Source organism: Perca fluviatilis, chromosome 8, assembly GCF_010015445.1.
Source record: "Perca fluviatilis chromosome 8, GENO_Pfluv_1.0, whole genome shotgun sequence".
NCBI classification, from domain to species: domain Eukaryota; kingdom Metazoa; phylum Chordata; class Actinopteri; order Perciformes; family Percidae; genus Perca; species Perca fluviatilis.
Window position 1 is genome coordinate 3,046,134 of NC_053119.1, and position 22,154 is coordinate 3,068,287.

At 42.9% G+C, this 22,154-nt stretch overlaps 1 protein-coding gene and 1 pseudogene across 1 annotated transcript; one reads left to right on the plus strand and one right to left on the minus strand.

The window, feature by feature from the left end:
- Positions 1–5,106, plus strand: part of LOC120564162 — a 56,818-nt pseudogene extending 51,712 nt beyond the window's left edge.
- Positions 5,107–11,450: 6,344 nt separating this feature from the next.
- fem1b (fem-1 homolog b) lies at positions 11,451–21,788 on the minus strand. Its single transcript, XM_039808921.1, is given in 4 exon segments — positions 11,451–13,879; positions 13,882–14,427; positions 16,380–16,803; positions 21,215–21,788. Coding segments are annotated over 4 exon segments (1,893 nt in total). The 5' UTR covers positions 21,463–21,788; the 3' UTR covers positions 11,451–13,204.
- Between the last annotated feature and the right edge of the window lie 366 nt (positions 21,789–22,154).

Sequence of the window (22,154 nt, forward strand, 5' to 3'; positions counted from 1 at the left end):
TTTTTGAACTACGTGTCACTGGGATGGCTGACTTCCTGTTTCAGGTGAGCTTCAGGTCCCTGGAGTTACTGAGCGCTGCCTCCGTCCAGCTGCAGGAGTCCAGTCCCATGTTCCTGCAGGAGGACCCAGCTGTCAGACAGGTAATCTCACCCACCAACCAATCAATCAATCAATCAATCAATCAATCAATCAATCAAGGCTGTCAATCCATTGGAATATTTAATATAATCCAGAGTTTCCACCAGTTTATTGCCAGCGTTTCAATGGGGAAACATTTTTTGAATGTATTTTTTTATTATTTTTAATACTAGGGATGCACCGAATCCAGGATTCGGATTCAGCTGAATTTCTGCCGAACCTTACAATTTTTTCCCACCGAACCCTACGCTTGCACTATGCGCTGTTCGCCGTAATGACGGCGCCGTTGATTGGCAGAAATTTAAGTCAAAAGAAGGCCATTCAAGTCCAGCTACATGTTCAATCTGGTCAATGCTGATTGGTCTGGTGGTGGCGAGGACCCTAAACTATACACAACATGGCCGCTGTTACAACATCTGGTACGAAACATCAGAAAGAATACGAGTTGAGCACGAAGGAATCTCCAGACAGCAGCCAGAATGCAGCAACTTCAGGTACAGCAAAGGAAGGACAGTCCCTGTTTACTTCATTCATGTGTTTACTGGGTTCATGGACTGAGGATGGGAGGAGGATTCGGTATTCGGTTTCAGATTCGGCAGAATCTGAACCAGTGGATTCAGTATTCGACCAAATCCCAAAAATCTGGATTCAGTGCATCCCTATTTAATACGTTTTTTTAATCTAGTTACAGCGGGGCGGCTCGGTTGGAAACTTAGACATAGTCGTATTTCCAAATCTCCAGTTCGCTTTTAACACTGACTGAATTTCGCGACTCTGTCCATGACTCTGTTATCACAGAAACAATTGGGCTCTACATCAATGCTGCCATCAGTCTGGTTTTTTCAACCCTTGTTTAAAAAAAAGACACTTGTGCCTAACAACTTTTCAGGGGGGAACCCTGTAATGTTATTGGTTGACTGTTAAGCTTTTATGGGGAAACATATATATACTTCTGTTCAGGTTCTCCTAATCAATAGGAAGGCCAGAGCTGCAGTATAAAAACACCATCAAATTGAAATGAAGAGGAACACCTGCTGCAACCGAACCGCTGATAAAGACTGGCAGACACATTCAGAGACGTTAAAGGCTTATTAATAAGTTAGAAACTGAAGATGTGGAGCGCTGCTGCCATCTACTGTCAGACATCTGTATTACAACAATAACAACTGCAGATATTCAACATACACAGAGGGATTTCTTTACTCCCCCGTTGGCTGGGTGGCCGAATAATACCAGAATAGCCAGCTAACTTAGCATTCAACACTTAATATATTATTATATAATATATATGGGATCAACAGTCATATTCTGTTAATCTGTTAAATTACAGACATCCTGTTACGTAGGATACACGCTAAAGCCTCCAAATAACTAACTGGCTGGATGCTATGTCCGTCATTGAGTATGTTTACATGCACACCAATATTCCACTATTATTCCAAATATGCCAATATTCCGAATTTGATACAGGTCATGTAAACAGCATATTCTGTTCGGATATTCCAAATAAGACCTTTTTCCTAATGTAGCATTTTCTGATTAAGACATGTGGGATATTCCGGTACTATTCGGGTTTTTAGAAGCATTCTTTCGACATGTATACAGCACGTTCAGAGTCTCACTTTCATCAACGACAGTGGTGTAGTCTACATGATAGGCAGGTATCCGCAGTATACCCACTAAGAAAGCTCCAGGATTTCCATATACAATGGCACGTAACAACATACTTTCCATTATAATTGTGATATATTTTGAATGTTCATCTTTGTTTGTTTTTCTTCGCATAGGATAAATAAAAGTATTTCCACCGTAAATTGGTGCATACATGTGTGTCAGAATACAGGAAATGAAGTCTTTGATGCTCAAAATTTTTCTGGGACACCCAGACCCCCCCACTGTGATATGCCCATCCTGGCCCATATATATATATATATACAGTATAGTATACCCACTACAATACATTTGACCACCCCACCATATCGTCTTTTTTGGAATAAGTGCAAAAAACTGAATATTATGTGTATGTAAACGTAGTCAATATAATGTCCCTGCATTACGTTTTGCCTTTATGAAGGCATTTAAATGTTTTTTTTATTTCTTTGGAGCAGTTTTGTCTGATATCGTTGCTGTCTCCATATTCTGTGATCTTATTTTCACAACATTTTGTTAATGTGAAGCACTTTATTATCTCCATATTTCCCATGTGAATAATCGCCTTGTTTTTAAGTCTTATTGTATGAAAATCACATTTATATTCAACATGTAACTCCTGCCGGTCTGAAGCTACATGATGTGATGTTTTATATACCTTCAGATTATAAAGTATTTATAGAAAGTTGATGAACTCTGTTTGGTTAATAAGTAGGGTTTCAACCTCTAAATTGATTTCTTCCTCATTAGAGATAATTTATTCCAACATGTTGACGCTCAGAAGGTCAGGAGAATAAATTATGAAATATGAGTGTGTTTCTGTGTGCAGATAATCCTGGAGTTGAGGAAAGACGAGGATTACGTCGTCCCCGTCTGGATTATACTGGGCAGCTCACTGGGAGGCCTGCTACTGCTCGCCTTACTGGTCCTGGCCCTGTGGAAGGTACACACACACACACATTCAGACACACACAACACGCGCATGCACACACGCACACACATGCATGCATGCATAAACACACCTACGCATGCACACACGCACACACACACGCACACACACGCAAACGCATGCACACACACAGAGACTCTCACACACACACATACAGACACACACAACACGCGGACGCACACATGAAAACACACACACACCTACGCATGCACGCACACACACACACAGACGCATACACACAGAGAAGCACACACACATGCACACACATAATGACACACAACACGCGGATGCACACACGTAAACACACACACACACACACACATGCACACACACTAGATGCACGCACACAAGCACGCACACACAAAGAGAAGCACACACACCGCACCCACACACACTAGATACACACACACACTCACACATGTTTTTATCACTTTGTGAGGACCAGTAGCTGGCAGTAGCCTGATGGAGAACCACCTTTTCTGAATGGTCTAGTGACATGTTTTTACTGCTAAAATGATTATAATGTTTATGTGAACTGGAAAATAACTCAAATTAATTTAATTATTAATTACTTGTACTTGAGTATTTCCTCATCTCAGAGGGAAATATACTTTTTGTATAGTTGTTTGTCGGCAGATAATGGAAATTTAAAACAGTTGTCGTCTGTTTATTTGTTGTCAATCATGTGCGTTTAATTTTCTATTTCCGGCTCAGCTCGGCTTCTTCAACAGACGGAAAAGACAGGAAGAGGACGAGCAGCCCGTAGCCAATGGGAAGGCAGCAGAGGAGCTGTAATGTGAGGGCGACAACAATGCTGCGTTCGTCCGGTCCTCGTCAACGTGTACAGTCACACAAACATCAGCATACCAGTTCTGCACCTGAGTGGTTTAACGGCAGAACGTGGAGCTTAGTACTGGTTTTACAGAGAAAAGGCTGCGATTTTATCAATTACTGGGGTCTAACGTGTAACTTCCTGGTGCTGAAATCAGAAATATCAGACCTTATGAGTTGATGAGGATCACCTGAATGCATCATGAGCCACTCAGGGACCCTGATGCCCCAATCAGCCAATCAGCCAATCAGCCGCGCCCCTGAACATTTGAACATGTTCCAGTTAATCAAAAAGGTTGATTTGCAGGTTTGCAGTTTAGCGGTCGTTACAGTTAAATTTGACGGTCATTTCAGCAGCCGTTGCAGTTGAGTTTAGCCGACAAAAGGTTACTGTCCTGCTGTGACGACAGTTAAGTTTAGATATCAAAACTACTGGTTAAGATTAGAAAAAAAGATTGTGTTTCGAGGTTAAAACACCGGCCCCCTAAAGTAGTACTCCCGGGACACGGACACCTGTTTCCAGCCAAACCTTTTTTTTAAAGTTAAGTTTGCACCTCCAGCTTAGCACCATGTAACTAAGAAGAGTACAGGTGTCTTGTACGGCCTCTAAAGAGACCGCGGATACAAATGAGCATAAAGATCACTGGTGCTTTTATTTTATTCTAATAAATGAATGCGCAACATGGCATCATGACTTTGCGTAAACATACACAACACTTTCCTAAAGCCAAGTGGCGTGTTATCTGGATGCATTTTGAGCTTTTCACGTGTATTTCTACGCTGTATACAGCAGATGTAAACATACACACCACGTGGTGTTGCCACGTAGCGTCTTATCGAGAGAACAACGTCACACGCGTGTAAAAAAAAAATAAAATAAAAAAGGTTGGGTTTAGGAAAAGAACATTGGGAAAGGCTTTAGTAACACAAAAAAACAACAAAAAAACGACAAAAACACGACGGTGACCAACGTCACACGCTAACGGTTGGGTTTAGGAAAGAAACATTTGGGAAGGCTTAAAAAAAGAATAATAAAAAAAAAAAACAGCAAAGATGGGACGCAATCCCAGCTCTCCTGGGCGAAAGTCCTGTGTTTTACCCATCCACCCCCTAACCAACCTCCTTCTGCAGACTTACATCCTTTCATACACGTAATGTAGGTCAATGGCGGCCGAACGGCATTGATAAACACGCTAAAAAGCGATTGTGCGTCTTGATAACACGCAAACACGGCATACGAATTGGCGTGTCGTACATACGCCACTTTATGAGATCAGTCTGGAATGGGAGTTTACTCAAAATGTCTGCTCTCATGCAGTTAAAAACTGTGCACAAGTAACTTTGTTTTGGGTTTTTTCAACCTGGACCCTATTTTCCCAAGTGACTGATGGGAACAACAATTTGTGAAACTGATCCAGTGTTAACCCTCGTGTTGTCTTCCCGTCGACCACACAGCTTTTTCTCATTCTGGGTCGAAATGAAAACCTTTTTTTTTCACTTTTGTGGCTTTTTTGTCACTTTTTCCGATTTTTTTTTTGGTTACGTTTTTTATTTATTTTTTTAATCAAGTTTTTGGAGCTTTTTCGCTTGTTTGTCACTTTTTTCCAAGTTTGTCACTTTTTCTGATGTCTCTGTCGATTTAAAAAAAGTTTTTCTTGTTTTTTTCCCTGCGATTTTGAAGCTTTTTTGTCACTTTTTTCAACCTTCTATTCAATTTATTTTTAAAATGCTATAAAATCTAATAAAATACCAAAATTAATTGAAAGTATCGGACTGATCATTTATTTTACAATAAAGAACGTTGTAGGGAACCATCCACGTTATTGTTTTTGGACAATTTGTTGAAAGAAACCCACATTTTTGATATACAGACTTTTTGAAAACGGGTCAAATTTTACCCAAGGACAAACAGGAGGGTTAAGCAAGAATAAAGCTGCAATGTAACGTTAATGTAACGCTGTTTATGCCGCTGACAGACTCAGATTATTATTCTAAATGTCTGACAACATTATGGGATAGATCCCTACAGAGATAGAGCTTTTAGTTAAAGAGTAAGATCCTTTTAGTTTAACATGAAATAGCCCCGAAATCACCATCACCAAACTCCACCAAAACTCATTCAACCCATAAACAACACAAACACAAAAACACAGCAAGACGACGCACAACGTTTTAAATGTGAACGAGCCCCTGCTCACAGATTCGCTGGCTTCCACCGACTGCACCCGAACCGTTATCCCTCATGATGTCCTCTGGTCAAAATTGACCAATTTTCAAAAAAGTTTCTATATCACAAATTTGGGTTTCTTTCAAACAAATTGTCCAAAAAAAATAAATAACGTGGATGGTTCCATAAAACCAACGCTCTTCACAAGTAAAACACGTGATCAGTTCACTGCTTTCATTGAATTTGGGTGTTTTATTTATTTTTCTAGCATTTGAATTTTGTTTTATAAGAGAACATTTAAAAAAATGCGCAGGAAAAGTGACAAAAAAATTGAAAAAAGTGACCATAAAAATTTGAAAAAATGACCAAAACATGATATTTTTTCTTTTTGTTGACCTAGAAAAACAACTTGCAAGGTCGACTTGAAGACAACACAAGAGTTAAATTAATCCGTAAACGCTGACTTCACTGGCGTCCATAGTTACTTCCGTACAACAGCGCGCTGCGTGTGACGTCTTCGGTATTGTTCTGAATTTATGCTGAGTGAAGCCGCTCAAATCTCAACGCTGATGCGGAGAAGTTAAATTGAAGAGAGAAGGGATAGAAAACAGGACACAGGTTGTAAGAATTAAACAAAATGTATTCACAGACTGTGGCTTTTGGGGGTCCAGTCCCGAATCTTTTCTCAAAACCCAAAAATCTTTTAGGGTTTTAAAATAACTTTGTGTCATTTTCCCTCAGTCTTTTGACTGGACCGGCAAATCAATGAAACAAAAGGTCTAATACTGGCGAAATATCGCCATTCGTTCGGTGAACTCTACTAAAAATAGATTTTGCACGTTTAGTTATGTTGTTGAAGCCAAATTCCTACCCTAACTACATTATGTAACTCAAAAATAGAAACTTTTTATGTGACAGGAGTGAAAATTCTCCACATTTGTTTGTTTGTATGAAGGCATTTGGAGAACATTTAGGGCCCTACCTTGCACCCGGCACAGCGCGGCGCAAAGCCTGATGCAAGTATCTTTTCTATTTTAAGATGACACGCCGTTTAAATAGCAAATGCACCTGCGCCCATCTGTGCGCCCATGGGCGTGCTGGTCTTACAGGGAGGTGTGTTCAGGTACATTCTGGGCGTATTGCTATCAGCGGGAAGCGATTGCTCCATTGACCAACAAAAACCTGGTCTAAAGTCAATAACGCAGCATGTCATTGTTATTTTAACAGAGCATTAGTAAAATGCTCCTAGGCTCGTGCACACACACACACACACACACACAACACACACAAGGAACCACAGCAGCACACAAACATACAAAAGATTACATATAAAAATATTACGTCATCATAATAGCAATGCGCCAAAGTACAAATGCGCCTGGCTTTTAAAGGGAATGGGAGATGACAGTGATTAATGAAGACACTAAGTACAACCCCCTTTTTCCGCTTTCAAACTAGCAATAGTGGATTTGGACACGCCCTAAACGCACCTGCGCCAGGCGCTTCACGCCGAGCTCTTAGATCATTAAAATAGGGCCCTTAGATCTAAAACAGGATGTCGGCTCTACGGGATGATTCTTTCCCTCGGCAACTATTATGTTTTTCCCAAATGATGGATAGATTTTCAGGCATTCTTTTATGAAATATCCTGAAAAATAGTGCACATAGCAGCAATTCTGACTTATATTTGGGGGTGTGGATGACAAACAAACAGGACTGTCACCCAGGAGACCGGGGGTTCATGTCCCGTATGAAAAGAAAAGGAAACAGAGAGCTTTTTTAACTTTACAGAACCAACGGCACTAGGTCAGGTTCTGCGTCACCATGGTAACCTTCAGGAAGTGAAGTCACGTCTGATTTGAACCCAAACCTCCATCTTTTTATCAACTTAACTCAGTAGTTTTGGTGCCTAAAACTAACCAAACTGGGACCGTTTCACAACGCTAACAATGTGTTTAAAACCGCGACCGTTAACCTTCTCTGGTTTAGATATGAGGACAGAAAACGCTCCCATGGGTGGTATCAGAGGGGGGAACTAACAACAGATTATGATTATGTTTTGGAGGACTTGTTGGGATGTTAACATCTGGCTCCGCCCGCTGCACATAGAAGAATAAATATACCTGGATGGAAAGCATTCAAACCAACAGCAGAACTTAACAAGACAACACAAGACTACCTAAGATGGCTGGTTTTATTCTCCTCTTTTCATACTAATGGAAACTGTAAATGCATCTTATGAACACATATTGTATATTATGTCCAATTTATACCTGATGCACTTTTGTTGTATAAAGTCAAACTTGAACTTTTTGTGTAAATATGTATGAATTAATAAAAAAAAAAAGGATTGTGGCATTATTGTTTGATATGAAGCTGTTGTTTCTGGAGTAGTTTGTCCTGTTGTGTGACGCCGCTCCGCCCACACACACACAAACGTTTGGTATGTTCACTGTTTGTGTTGACGTTTGAATAAAGCCAAGAAATGTACTGTAATGTGTGTTACGTTGTGCTTTCATATACAGAGCTGCAAGTAACAATTATTTTTTGGATGAATCACAGTGCACCTGGAAGGTTTTTGCTCCAATCAGGCAATAAAGTGAGAACAGCTGCAACAACAAAAAAAAGAAGAGAAAAGCACAGCAGATGAATGCAGAAAGGCTTTTATTTTGACAGCGTTGGTTCTGCAGGAAGTAAACAACACAGCTGACGTCTTTTATAAAGTCTCATCAACAACGTGGAGAATCTTTGGCTTCGTTTCAGCCACAGAAACAAAAACTAGTGTAAAAATTCATAACTTCTCCAGCTCTGTCGGGACACAATCCATCTCCTGCAGCGATAAATTAAAAAAACTCTTGAGTTAAAAAATAAAAGTTAGCATTCTGAATGGCACATTATCATCATTATTATCATCACTTCAAACCCTAAAAACCTCGAGGCAGAAATCCCCTCTGACATCCTGTAATATGTTTTATATATGTATATTAGTTTCTGTATTTAGTTTAGTTTAATGGTTGATTAGTCGACTGGCTGATAAGAAGAGGGCAGCCCTAGAAAAGTCTGACATGCAGGACTTTACTCACATGCTGCTTTATGTTCAGAAAAATCTACAATCACGACACCACGGCTCCAGCAAAACCAGCAGCTGAGAAATAATCATTTAAAACCCTCCAGTTCATTTTGCAGACAGCAAACAGCTTAAAATACGTTTAGAAAGAGTTCCGCCGTCATGCTTAACAACAGCTTAAAGGGTCCCTGGACCCTATGTTCCTATGTGTTTGTGTCTAAGTGACTGATGGGACCAACAATCTTTGACATCTGTCCAGTATTAAGCGAGATCTCTGCAGTCGGCAGCAGAAAAACGAGCTACAATGTAAGTTTAAAAAGGGACAATTGTAATTATGCAGCTTGTATTTACCTTCACAAAAGTGCTCGTTTTGCCGCTGACAGGCTCAGATTAATATTCTATGTGTCTGACAACATTATGGGAAGGATTTCAAAGGAGGTCGACCTTTTTGTGAAAGAGCAAGATCCTTTTTTTTAAACATAAAAACATCCGCAAAAATCACGTTCTCTAAACCCACCAGACTCCATGTAAATAAACATTTTATTTTAGCATCGTAAAATACACTTCATTCAAAGTGGACAGAAACAAAATAAAACTATGAAAAGCCGTTTTGGGTCGTCTTTCCACTTTTCCAACCATCACTACTCTAGCTTTGGTTGAAATAAACATAGTTTACAGATTTACATGTGGAAATATGTCGGCTCTATACACGCTAAAAGTATTGTTTTTTTGAATGGAGTCTGGTGGGTTTAGCGCAGAGCTGTTTCTGGTTGAACAGAAAGGTCTCAAAGAGGTTTTAAAAGGTCTATCTCTGGAGGGATCCTTCAGTCACTTACGCACAAAAACATCGTCTGCGGCCGAGCGGCTGCAGAGAAAGAAACCTCGGAAACTTACTCAGACGGTTCCCTCTGTGGGGGGGGGCCAACCGCGGGGGGAAGGGGGCAGAGCTGACCGATACCAGAACAGATACCAGAGCTGACCGATACCAGAACAGATACCAGAGCTGCACAGATACCAGAACAGATACCAGAGCTGCACAGATACCAGAACAGATACCAGAACAGATAACAGAGCTGCAACCATTAAGACTAGTCCAGCGATGGTTATAAAAACATATGTTTTTTTAAGCAAAAATGGCAGAGAATGCTGTTTTCAGCCTCTCAAATGTGGACATTTCCTGCTCTTTTCTGTTTTATGTCATATTAAACTTGATATCCTTGGGTTTTGGACATGTGTGTGTGTACTGTTTTCTATCATATTAAACTGGGTATCTTTGGGTTTGGGACAAAACATCGGGAAAACAACCGTTTTCTGACATTTTATAGAGCAAAAGATAAATCGACAGGGTTCAACGCTAAGGGTTTTTTAAATTCAAAAATTCTACTTGCCCAAAGTCAATTTTAACTTTTGCCTCTGTACAATACAAAATCTCTGCAACAAAAACCAAACTTGGGTTGTTGTATAGTCTGGCCTGGCGTTACTTCAGCACCCTGAACTGTACGATGAACTACTTGGAAGTTAAAATCTGTTCTGCAGAAAACAGAATCCCCCCCCCCATAAAGAAGCACTTTTCCACACACACACACACACACACACACAAAGATTAAGCAAACAGCTTAGTTTTTTCCGCTCCGACTGCGGTGGGTTTTAAGTGCGATCGGCCGGTTTTTAAAGATGAACGAGCCCCTCTGAGGAGCTTCTAATCCTTCAAACTTGGCGAGCTGCTTTACCAAAGAACACCTCACGTTCTGCCTCTACAATCACTCAGCATGCAAACTGTCAATGGAATAATCCCCAAAAAGGTCTGGCGGGTTTTACATTTTGTTGTTGTGGAAGTAAGTAAGCTTTTGGCACTGATAGCTGCCATGGTGGCCTAAACTTTCCAAACAGAATACAACAGAATATCCAAACGTGTACACGTGTTCAGATCTTTCGGTGCTTCTCGTGTGTAACCGTTACTTAACACCCACGAAGCTTTGGGCCTTTGGTTTTGAAAAAGAAACACCAGCCATGTGTCTAACGCTTCCTGCTGTGGGGAGACTCTTCTAACCAATCAGGATCAAGAAGTCAAAGGATTCTACGCTGCAACATTTAAAAAAAAAAAAAAGATCCTCAACACACGTCTTTTTTTCCACCGTTTGTATCTGGATTTCCAGTCCGTTCAGCCAGAAACATTGTCAGACCTTATCGCTTGTTTTGGGAAAATATAACCGAACAAATGCTTGCTTTACTTTTAGTTTCACATCGTACAAACTGGGCAAACGTATCTTGTAAGGCTTCACTGCCTTGGATCAGAGCACGTGGGCTAGAAACCTTTTTTTGTGTGCGCGCTGGATTAAAACACTTCTACTAAATCTTTTCTGGGTTTTCATAAAGATAAAGATCTCTAAGTTTGCATTTTTGGAGAATCAGATGGTCGGCTCTGGAGACACGTGAGGCACAAAGAGCAAAGATGGAAATAAAACAACAATCATAAACCCGACAGAGTAAAGACACTTGGCGGCGGCAGCACGATGTGCCGACAAATAAATAAATAATCCGTGTGAAGTCATAGAAACTGATTCCTAATGGCCTTTATGCTCCAAAAAGACTAATGCACAGAAATAATGGAAAGTCCTACATGTCGCCGACAAATCACCAAAACATGATCAGAGCTGATAAACTTTTATTTTTACCTTTTGGCTCTCAACATATTAAGGTGTTTTTCTCCCCCTCAGACATTAACAACCAAAAGCTAAAGCTGCGGCAGCAAAAACCAAGCGTCATCGCCCCCAACTTAACGCTGGTCAGAGCTCCTCCGGAACAAGAGCTAACGTTAGCTAACGTAGCTACCGCTAGGCTATATGTGCAAAAACAACGGCGGAGAGAAACAGACTTACTTAACTGTAGACACACGGTAAACGGTAGGAGCCAGGGGCTTTACGCGGTTAAGCCGCCGTGCACGAAAAAAGGAGCAGCTGAGTAAATGAATATGCTGTGCACAGCTCTACGACGACATGAGGGTTTACCCATTTCAAATATTAATAAAATAGAAAATCCATTTGGGGCGGTCAACGCTGATGTCGTGGGCGGGCCGCCACAGATAAACCAAAGTACGGGGGAACATTGCAGTGGCGATGATACCCGGTCCTGCAAATAATGACTGGCAGTAAAGCGTTTATTAAAAACGTACGACGAACTAAAAGCCTGATAGTTTGGGAGAACTTCCGCACCGCAGTCGCATCACGTCTCCTTAGTCGGACTCGCTTTTCTCGCCAGCGAGTTGTTGTTGTCGCCGTAAAAATTTAAGCCAGAGAAAATTATTTTTCGCTCATTCATTCTGTCCGTTTATCTCTCCGTCACGCTCGCTCACACACATGGAGATAAGGCAAACCAACTCTCTCTCGCGCTCGCTCTCTGAGCACAAAGCTCGCCGCGGCCCCAAGAGACACACGCACGTAGAGTTGTTTCGATACCGATAACTATCTCGGAAATGCCTCCCATGCTGCCTAAAAAGCCGGCATGGACGAGTCTGTGCACCGATCCGATTGCACGTAATTTAGCCCCGAAAAGACATTAACTTCAAAAGTAGCGTTACCGGGACAAAAACATCCCTCCCGCCTAGCCGTGCCGCAAGCAGACCAAACCAGAAATCAGTTCTTCTGAGCTGCCACAACTGTCCAAAACCATTAGGTGATTGAAATGGACGACTACTTTGATAAATGATTAATTGTTAAAGCGACTTTTCACGCTGCGCTTTCTTTAATTTCATAACAAACTGAATATCTGAGTTAGGGACTGGGAAAAATAAACAAGACATTTTAAAGACACATTAAAAGACCTCATTGGTTGCAGACATAGAATAAATGGATTTCTGGTTTTGGTCCGCTAGCGAAGAGTTTACCCAAAGACGGTTTATAAAAAATATATAGATCGGCCAATACGAAAGGTATCAGGTATCGGAATCGGGAAGGAAAACGGGTATCGAAACATCTCTAGTACTTAGCAGTTAATACTTAAAAAAAAAAAAAAAAAAAAAAAGAAATCAGGGTTTAAAATTACCTTTTTTATCCAGCAGCCACATGACCAGAGCATGTTCCAATGTTACCAGCCACTCAATAGATCACCAGGGGTGCTTTCTGGGCTGGTGAGTGAAGCAAATGTGCATTTGGCTGCTAAATGGTGCTAATTTTGAACCCTGCTTAAGTAAGTGTGTGTGTGTGTGTGTGTGTGCGTGTGTGTAAAAAAAGTCAACCCACTTCTTTATAAAAACGCTCAAAAACTGTTTTTTTTTTTTTAGTACTGAACCATCATCTTCAGCACCGTTTGAATTTGTTAGAAAATTATAAGAAAGTTTTTTAAAAAAAGAACAAAAAGGAGTCTCTCTTTGTTTTTTTTTTGTCCTTCGGCCCGTTTTTCCCTCTCAGTGGAACTCGACAAACTCCTCGAGCGTTTTGGGGATCTGGTTGCGGTAGGTGATCTGGTGCAGGCGCACGGCGCGCGCCGCCAGGCACTTGAGGCTCATCTTCATCTGCGTCTTGAGCAGGATCTCCGACACGCCCGTCGTGCTCTTGTCCAGCGGCGTCTTCTTCTGCTTGTTGGCCATGTCCGTGTGGGCGCCGGCCTCCACCAGGCTGATGATGATGGCGTGCAGCGTCAGGAAGTCGCTGATGGGCCGGTTGTACTGCACGATGACGTGCAGCGGCGTGTTGCCCTCGTGGTCCACGGCGTTGACCTGCGCGCCGCAGTCCAGCAGCAGCTTGGTGACCTGCGCGCTCGGGAAGCTGCACACGTCGTTGGTGTGGAAGTCGTCCACGGGCGTGTTGGAGCTGATGGCGAGGTGCAGCAGCGAGGCGCCGTCCCGCGAGCGCGGGTCCAGCTGGATCAGGTCGTAGATGTGCTTGTTGATGCGCGCGCGCTCCTCGGCGCCGCACGTCGTCTTGGTGGAGATGCACGTCAGGTACAGGAAGGTGAAGACGTTGGACTCGTAGTTGTCCAGGGCCTGCGGCAGCTCGGGCTCCGCCGCCGCCGCGGCCGCCTCCACGCGCGCCATGCTGCGCCGGATCTCCAGCACGCTGCAGCTCAGCACCTGCTCCACGGCGGAGAGGCCACCACGCGCTCCTTCAGGTGCACCATCTGGGAGAAGACCTGGGCGAATCGCAGCAGGTCCTTGTGCGTGTTGCGGTTGCCCTTCTGGCGCAGGCGCAGCGCGTGCAGCCACAGCTTGATGCAGTGCTCGAACTCCATGTTGTCGGCGTAGACGGCGCCGCGGTAGATGATCGGGTGCGACACGTCGATGTTGTCCGAGCCGAGGACGCGCTCGCGGATCATCAGCCCCTCCATGTGCAGCGCGTCGCGGTCGGCGCGGATGGCCTCCAGCTCCGGGAGCGTGCGGCACTCCGCGCGCCCGCCGTACGCCTCGATGGCCGGCAGCAGCTCCTTGGCCACGACGTTGTCGGGGTCGCGGTGGCGCTCCGTCATGGCCATGTGCAGGTAGTGGTACGTCCGCTGGATGTCGTAGTTCTCGCGGTCGTTGGCGAACGAGGCGCCCAGCAGCTCCAGCGCCTCGATGCGGCTGCGCGGGTCGCAGTCGGCGTGCGCCAGCAGAAGCTCCACCACGTCCGCCTTGCAGCTCTCGGCGGCCACCTTCAAAGACCATAATCATTAGTGGCAGCCCTCAGAACACACAAACTGACCTCTGAATGGACCAGCAGACATGTTGACTTGTCATAGTAGGAAAAGCACAGCTGACATTGATCACCTTAACGATGGCTCAGTTCCATCAAGTGTCCCAGTAAGATATTTCAGTGAGTCAGCATGACCAATACCAGGACCTCTCCTAAGTGGAATGCAGCCATCAGTAATGGTTTAATACCAGGACCTCTCCTAAGTGGAATGCAGCCATCATTAATGGTTTAATACCAGGGCCTCTCCTAAGTGGAATGCAGCCATCATTAATGGTTTTGAATACACCTGTGCTTTTCTAGTAGGACATGTCAACATGTCTGCCGTGAAAAAGGTCTATAGAAAACAACTTGATAATGCTACAGGGTAGGGCTGGGCGATATGGAGAAAATCAGATATCACGATATTCTTGACCAAATACCTCAATGTCGATATTGCGACGATATTCTAGGGTTGACTATTGGTGCTTTCACAAAATATCTCCACGCTTAGATTTAGATAAATAACCATCAGTCATGTGGACACAATAACTAAGTGGTTAAAGGCAAATAATAGTATGAATAGAACAGTCTGGTAAGAAAATTACTTTACTGTAATGCAGCCTTTACAATCAGGAAAAAACTAAAAACTTACCATGTCATTATATTACGATCCAAAATCTAAGACGATATCTAGTCTCATATTACGATATGGATATAATATTGATATATTGCCCAGCCCTACTACAGGGTTTCTCCCCGATAAGTTGTTAAGCCCGGTGGAAAGTGTCTTTTTTTCAGCTCGGACCAGTCACAGACTGATGGCAGCATTAATGTACAGCTCTTCAATTTCTGTGATAACAGAATCATGGACGAACTGGAGATTTGTGAATATGACTACGTTTAAGTTTCCAGCCGAGCCGCCCCACTGTAACTAGTTTAACGTCTTAAACATGCATTACAATAATTCCCAGTGACTAAAGGCCAATTTATGCTTCTGTGTTAAATCAACGCCGTGGCTACATATGTAGGTACGTATAGATACCGACGATACGCTGTGGCTACCGACCATATGCTGTGGCTATGTACAGAGTTAGGTGTAGATACCGACCATACGCTGTGGCTACATACGTAGGTACGTGTAGATACCGACCGTACGCTGTGGCTATGTACAGAGTTAGGTGTAGATACCGAACCTTCGCTGTGGCTACATACGTAGGTACGTGTAGATACCGACCGTACGCTGTGGCTACATACGTAGGTACGTGTAGATACCGACGATACGCTGTGGCTACCGACCATATGCTGTGGCTATGTACAGAGTTAGGTGTAGATACCGAACCTTCGCTGTGGCTACGTACGTAGTTACATGTAGATACCGATGATACACTGTGGCTACCGACCATATGCTGTGGCTACACACAGAGTTACGTGTAGATACCGAACCTTCGCTGTGGCTACATACGTAGGTACCTATAGATACCGACGATACGCTGTGGCTACCGACCTTATGCCGTGGCTATGTACAGAGTTACGTGAAGATACCGACCATACGTCATGGCTACATACGTAGGTACGTGTAGATACCGACCATACGCTGTGGCTACGACCATACGCCTTGGCTACGTATAGAGATACGTGGAGATACCGACCATACGCCAGAGCCTGATGAAAAATGTAACTACAGGTCGTGGCCGTGGATTGGTAGCGTTGCATTTCCCCCTACTCACTTCCTGGTTCTCCTTCTCCATAAACAAGACATTTCTCTCACTATGATCAGAGCGGGAGGGAGCTACTCGCTCCGAAGCTTATCACCGTCAGTCTCTCCCTCAACCTACCACCCACCCACATAAACACACATACATGGATCCCCCCAAAAAACTTCTAAATTTAAAACAAACTGCATTATTACTAAAGGTTGTGTTGCCCGTTCACCTTGAGCGGCGTCATGCCGTGTCCGTTGACGACCATGCCGGCCTGGCAGCGCACCAGCTCCGTGACGATCTCCAGGTGGCCGGCCTCGGCCGCAAAGTGCAGCGCCGTGGCGCCGCAGTGGGCCTTGGCGTTGGGGTCGGCGCCCCGCTCCAGCAGGAACTTGACCACGTCGGCGTGGCCCTTGTAGGCGGCGATCATCAGGCACGTGTTGTTGTACTTGTTGGTGATGCGGATGTCGGCGTCGTGCTCCACCAGGTAGCGCACGATGTCCAGGCGCCCGTCGAAGCAGGCGGCCCGCAGCGGCGTGGAGTTGGTGACCGTGGTGTGGTTGACGTTGGCGCGGTGAGTCAGCAGCAGGCGCACGACCTCAAAGTGCCCCGCCCCGGCCGCGCACCACAGCGCCGTGGCGCCGTCGATGACGTAGCTGCGGGACAGACGGAAGACTCTTTATTGAAAACATTTCTGGTATAGGATGTAAAACCCTTTAATCCACACTCAAGCAACACAAAACAAATATGTATGTATGTATGTATGTATGTATGTATGTATGTATGTATGTATGTATATGTATGTATGTAAATATATACACATATATTCACATGTTTTCATAAAAACACATTAATTTCATGATTGAAATGTTCTAACAATTCATAAATAAGTTACTGACAAGCTTTATAATTGTACATTACACCTTTTGACAGGCAAAATGCATCCAACCTATTCTTAGAAGAATTAATTGAAGGGGAACGCACAACTTCTTCACAACAGGCATGCTCTAGGGCAGAGGGGTCAAACTCAGATTCACTACGGGCCGCACGTGAAAATAAGAATCACATCAAGGGCCAGACATGTTTAGTTTAGCCACATGATTTCATTTATTCGATAAAGTCAAGGATTTCTTTACTGGATTATTGCGTGTCTCATATAGACTTCTCACTTACAGTTTGCCCAAAAGCCCCAAAAAAGTAACTAAAGCCATCAAAGAAAAAAAGCGAACATTGGGGGGAAAAAACTCCAGAAAAGGCCTCAAAAACATCAGAAAAAGTGACAAAAACGTTGGAAAAAAAAGGCACCAAAAGCATCAGCAAAGGTGACAAAAACTTCAGAAAAAGCGACAAAAACTAGACGGGCCAAAATTTATTGTGAACCTAAATTGATATGCGGGCCGGACCAAAATCTGCGAGGGGCCGGATTTGGCCCGCGGGCCTCGAGTTTGACACATGTTCTAGGGTAAAGTTTTAAAGAATTCCCTTGTGTCTCATATACCTATTGCTCCAAAACTGAAAGATAGGCTAAACCGTTACATCACATACACTACCGGTCAAAAGTTTGGGGTCACTTAGAAATGTCCACTCCATTACAGACAGAATACCAGCTGAGATCAGTTGCTTTGTGTTTTTTTTAACCAGGGCAGCAGTTTTCAGAGTACATTATGTGCTTACATAATTGCAAAAGGGTTCTCCAATGTTTTCTCAGTTAGCCTTTTAAAATGATATCAGATTGGCAAACAGAATGGGCCTTTGGAGCATTGGATGAATGGTTGCTGATAATGGGCAATGTAGATATTGTATTAATGATCGGCCACCCACTCAGATCAGCTGGTATTCTGTCTGTAATGGTGTGTGACCCCAAACTTTTGACCGGTAGTGTATTCCCTGTACAAGATTATACACCTGAATCATATCACCTCTGTATCTCCTAAATATGAGAGTCGGTACGCTTAATTTTCTCAATCTAACTTCACAAGACATATTTTCTCATTCCTGGAATTCATTTAGTACACTCGGCTGTTATCGGTTTCACAATCAGAAATTGATTTATTGCCGGTAAGTAGCACTTACTAGGAATGTGCTTTGGTTGATGGTGCATACATAAAAACAATAATATAAAACCAACAATAAACACAGAAACAAATAACACAGACAGTCCCTGACAAAAGTCATGTCGCTTATCTAAGTTGTAGAACAACAAATAATAACTTGACTTGTAGGGATCGACCCATATGGATTTTTTAGTGGCGATGCTGATGCCGATTTATTATCCATCAGCCTTAGCCGATGACCGATACGGGCTGCCGCTTTTCTTGAGCCGATAATTGGAGCCGATACTGCTTTTGCTCCCTCAATTTACATCATAAAAAAGTAAAACCTGCCACACTGGATTTCCTTTCGGACTCTGCTCTGCCATTTCTTTAAAAATAATACACAAAAACACAGATCAGTGTCACTTCTGCACTCATCTTACATTCATATCACCCAAATTATGTGTGGATTGTGAATCATATGGACGGGTGCACTGCATATGGTTAACTGTGCTTCATCAACATCTACAACACAGCCTTGCACTGCTCGCTGACATATTATAAGACAGATAGAATCATGTCATCACAAAATGTCCTTTGTGAAGACATTTAAATAATTTAAGAAAACAATAAACCTGATAAGTAGCCATTGAAATAAAGTGCTTAATTTGTATTTTTAAACTGCTATGGTGCTAGTGGGGGAGGGGTAGTGCACGGTCTGCACCTGAACAGCAGCGTCTCCAGCAACACAGAGCTGCCTGTGGACGCCTGTCTGGAAATAATGCCGGGAAAAATCTATCGGTGAACGCAGCAGCCGCGTATCGGTCGATACACATAAAAACTCAAATATCAGCCGGCCGATAACATCGGTCTATCACTATTGACTTGTAGTTGATCAATTGAAATCAGAAATGGCTTATATGAAAGGCAAAGGCTTCTAGATTATGCTTATTACACCAAAATAAAGTCTTGTGAAAAGAATGTACATGTATATACAAGTGTAGAATAAAATGTAAAACTTACATATATAGTACATGTTTATTATTATTGTTATTATTATTACATGAAGTAACCAGTGTGCAAGTAGCACAATAGTGCAATGTTGTAATGTGTGAGGTAATGAGATAGTTATCTCACACGCATAACAGTGTTGAGATATGGAATCGTGAACCATGTAAATATTCACACCCCTCAGTATTACACCAGTCACAGCCGGATATTTCATTTGTAAATTGGGTCACAGAGTCAGCGGTTACATCACTGAGCGGGCGTGGCCGCCTAGACAAACCAGCTGAGTCGGGGGCTCATTTCACGTCATTTATCTCTCCCCCCCACCCTCCCCTCCCTCACTCACTCACTACTATCAGGGTTCAGAATTAACTTTCTCATCCACCAGCCAAACAGCTAATAATGAATGTTCAACTTGTACCAGCCACTTAATAGATTAACATAGGTTTTTTGGGGCCTGTGAGTGAAGCAAATCTACCAGCTTATCACTTGCATATTCTACCAGAATTTGGCTAATGGAGGAAGCCGATTCTGAACCCTGCTAGTGATTAAATCATGATAGTTGCATAGTAGAGAGATAGTTTCAATTCTCTTTAAGCCTTGTGTTGTCTCCCCCGTCGACCATGATGCAACTTTTTGTTTTTCTGGGTCAAAATGTAAAAATAATCCAACGTTTTGGTCGTCTTTTGACACTTCTGTCAATATTTTTCCACGCATTTTTGAAATTTTTAAAGCTTTCCCCATGTTTTTGTCACTATTCTGACATTTTTGAAGATTCTCCTGATGCTTTTGTCACTTTCACCAATGTTTTTGACACTTTTACCGATGTTTTAGACATTTGTTTTTTTATGTTTTTCAACATTCGATTATCACTTTTCTTTACATGCTATAAAATTGAATGAAACACCCAAATTCAGTGACAGTAGTGAACTGATCATGTATGTAACTTGTGAAGAGCGCTGTATAGAACCAGTCACTTTATTTTGTTTTAAAATTTGGTTGACAGAATCCCAAATTTCTGATGTAGAAACTTGGGTCAGCTATGACCCGAGGAAACAGGAGGGATAACTACACAAGTAAAGAGAAAAGGTAAACACGGCAGCTGTTGGGGGAATTGTTGGGTCTTTGTAAATTACAGAGTGTGGTCTAGACCTACTCTATCTGTAAAGTGTCCTGAGATAACTCCTCCTGTTATGATAGGTCACTATAAATACAATTTATGAATTCTTATCCTTTAGGGTGACATCTAATGATGCGTTCAGAATATTTCTCAAACTGCCCGGATGGACAAGTGTGAGTCACATGTTTGTGACTTGTAATGTTCCCACCTTTCACACTGACACACACACACACACTGACACACACACACTGACACACACACACACACACACTTACTTACTTGACACACACACACACACACTTACTTACTTGCTTGACATCTCTTTCAATGTTTTCTTGTACGTTTTTTCCCCCCAAAGGCTTTTGACATTTTAATAAAAAAATGTCAGTAAAAAAACCACCAACAATTTTTATTTTTGAATTTACCAGAATGCAGAAAATTAAGTGTTTAACACTCAAATTTTTCTGGGGCTGAACCCCCAGACCTAAACTAAACTTACACCGTTGAATCCTGATAATTCCAATTCCCAAGACACTGTGTGTGTGTGTGTGTGTGTGTGTGTGTGTGTGTGTGTGTGTGTGTGTGTGTCTGTGTGTCAGTTCGCGTGTGTGTTTCTGTGTATGTATATGTCTCTGTGTCTGTGTGTGTGTGTGTCGGAGGAAAAAACGTAGAAAAAAATACATTGAAAGAGATGTCAAACTTCGAGGAAAAAAAACATGGTTAAACAAACACACACTCAACGTTTTTTGAGCGTTGTTATTGACAATTTGAATGCTTTTTAAAACTTTTAACACATAACGTTTTCTTTTTTTCGAAGCTAAACCTACTCCCTTGAATCCCGACAGTTCCAACTGCCTGTAACTTCACAACTAAATAGAAAAAGGTAACCATGGCAGCAGCTCTTACCCGTCGAACCGAACCGTGCCGGTCTGTTCCGTGTCCACCTTGTAGTGGTCCACGAGCAGCCGGACCACTTTGTCGTGTCCGTTCCGGGCCGCGATGATCAGCGGAGTGGACCTCTGCCCGGCCACCTGGGTCACATAGTTGAGCAGGTACCGGACCTCCGGCTCGGAGTGGTTGTGCAACAGCGCGGCCAGGGTCAAGACTCGGCCCTCGCTGGCTGCCTTGTACACGTACCCGGACAGAGACTCCATCTGCACGGGACAGGGAGCCGGGACCCCGGCTTTCTTCTTCGCAACTGGCGCCCGCAATGTCCACTCGTCCAAAGCGAGCCGCCTCCCATTAAAATGTCGAAACCAGCCCCACTGCACACATGAAAATTGTATTTTCTCCGTTATGGCCACAAAAGAAAAAGCTATGGATCCCGGTTGGGGGAGTTTTACCCGTCTACTGTCCGAAACTGAGGCTCCAGTTGTGGGTTTCTGTCTCCGGAGGTGTCGGTGTAGCCGGTTAGCTTGTGTGCTAACGGTTGCGGTCTCGAGCTCAGTCAACAAAACCCCCGCTTTTAAACCTCCAGAGTTGATTCAATTTAACTGACAACTTGTTAATGGCCGTAGAATATATAAACAAATAATCCCCCGCTGGTGTTTCTGTCTAAAAAACTCAAAAAGCGGCAAAGATTTCAAACACAAACAGAAGCACTTACACCTTTTGCTACCTTACGTTGGTGACAAAGCCGGAAGTTGCAGTTCGACTTAAAAATACCTCCGACTGGAACTTTCTCCAGCTGATATTGGTTCCACTACGGAGACTTCCTCTTAAAAAAAAACAACAACAAAACTTTATTTCACCGTGCCAACTAATGCAAAAATGCAAAGAGGACTATATATTAGTTAAAAAAAAAAAAAGAATAACGGTAAAAAGTTCTTGAAAAAAACAGTAGTAA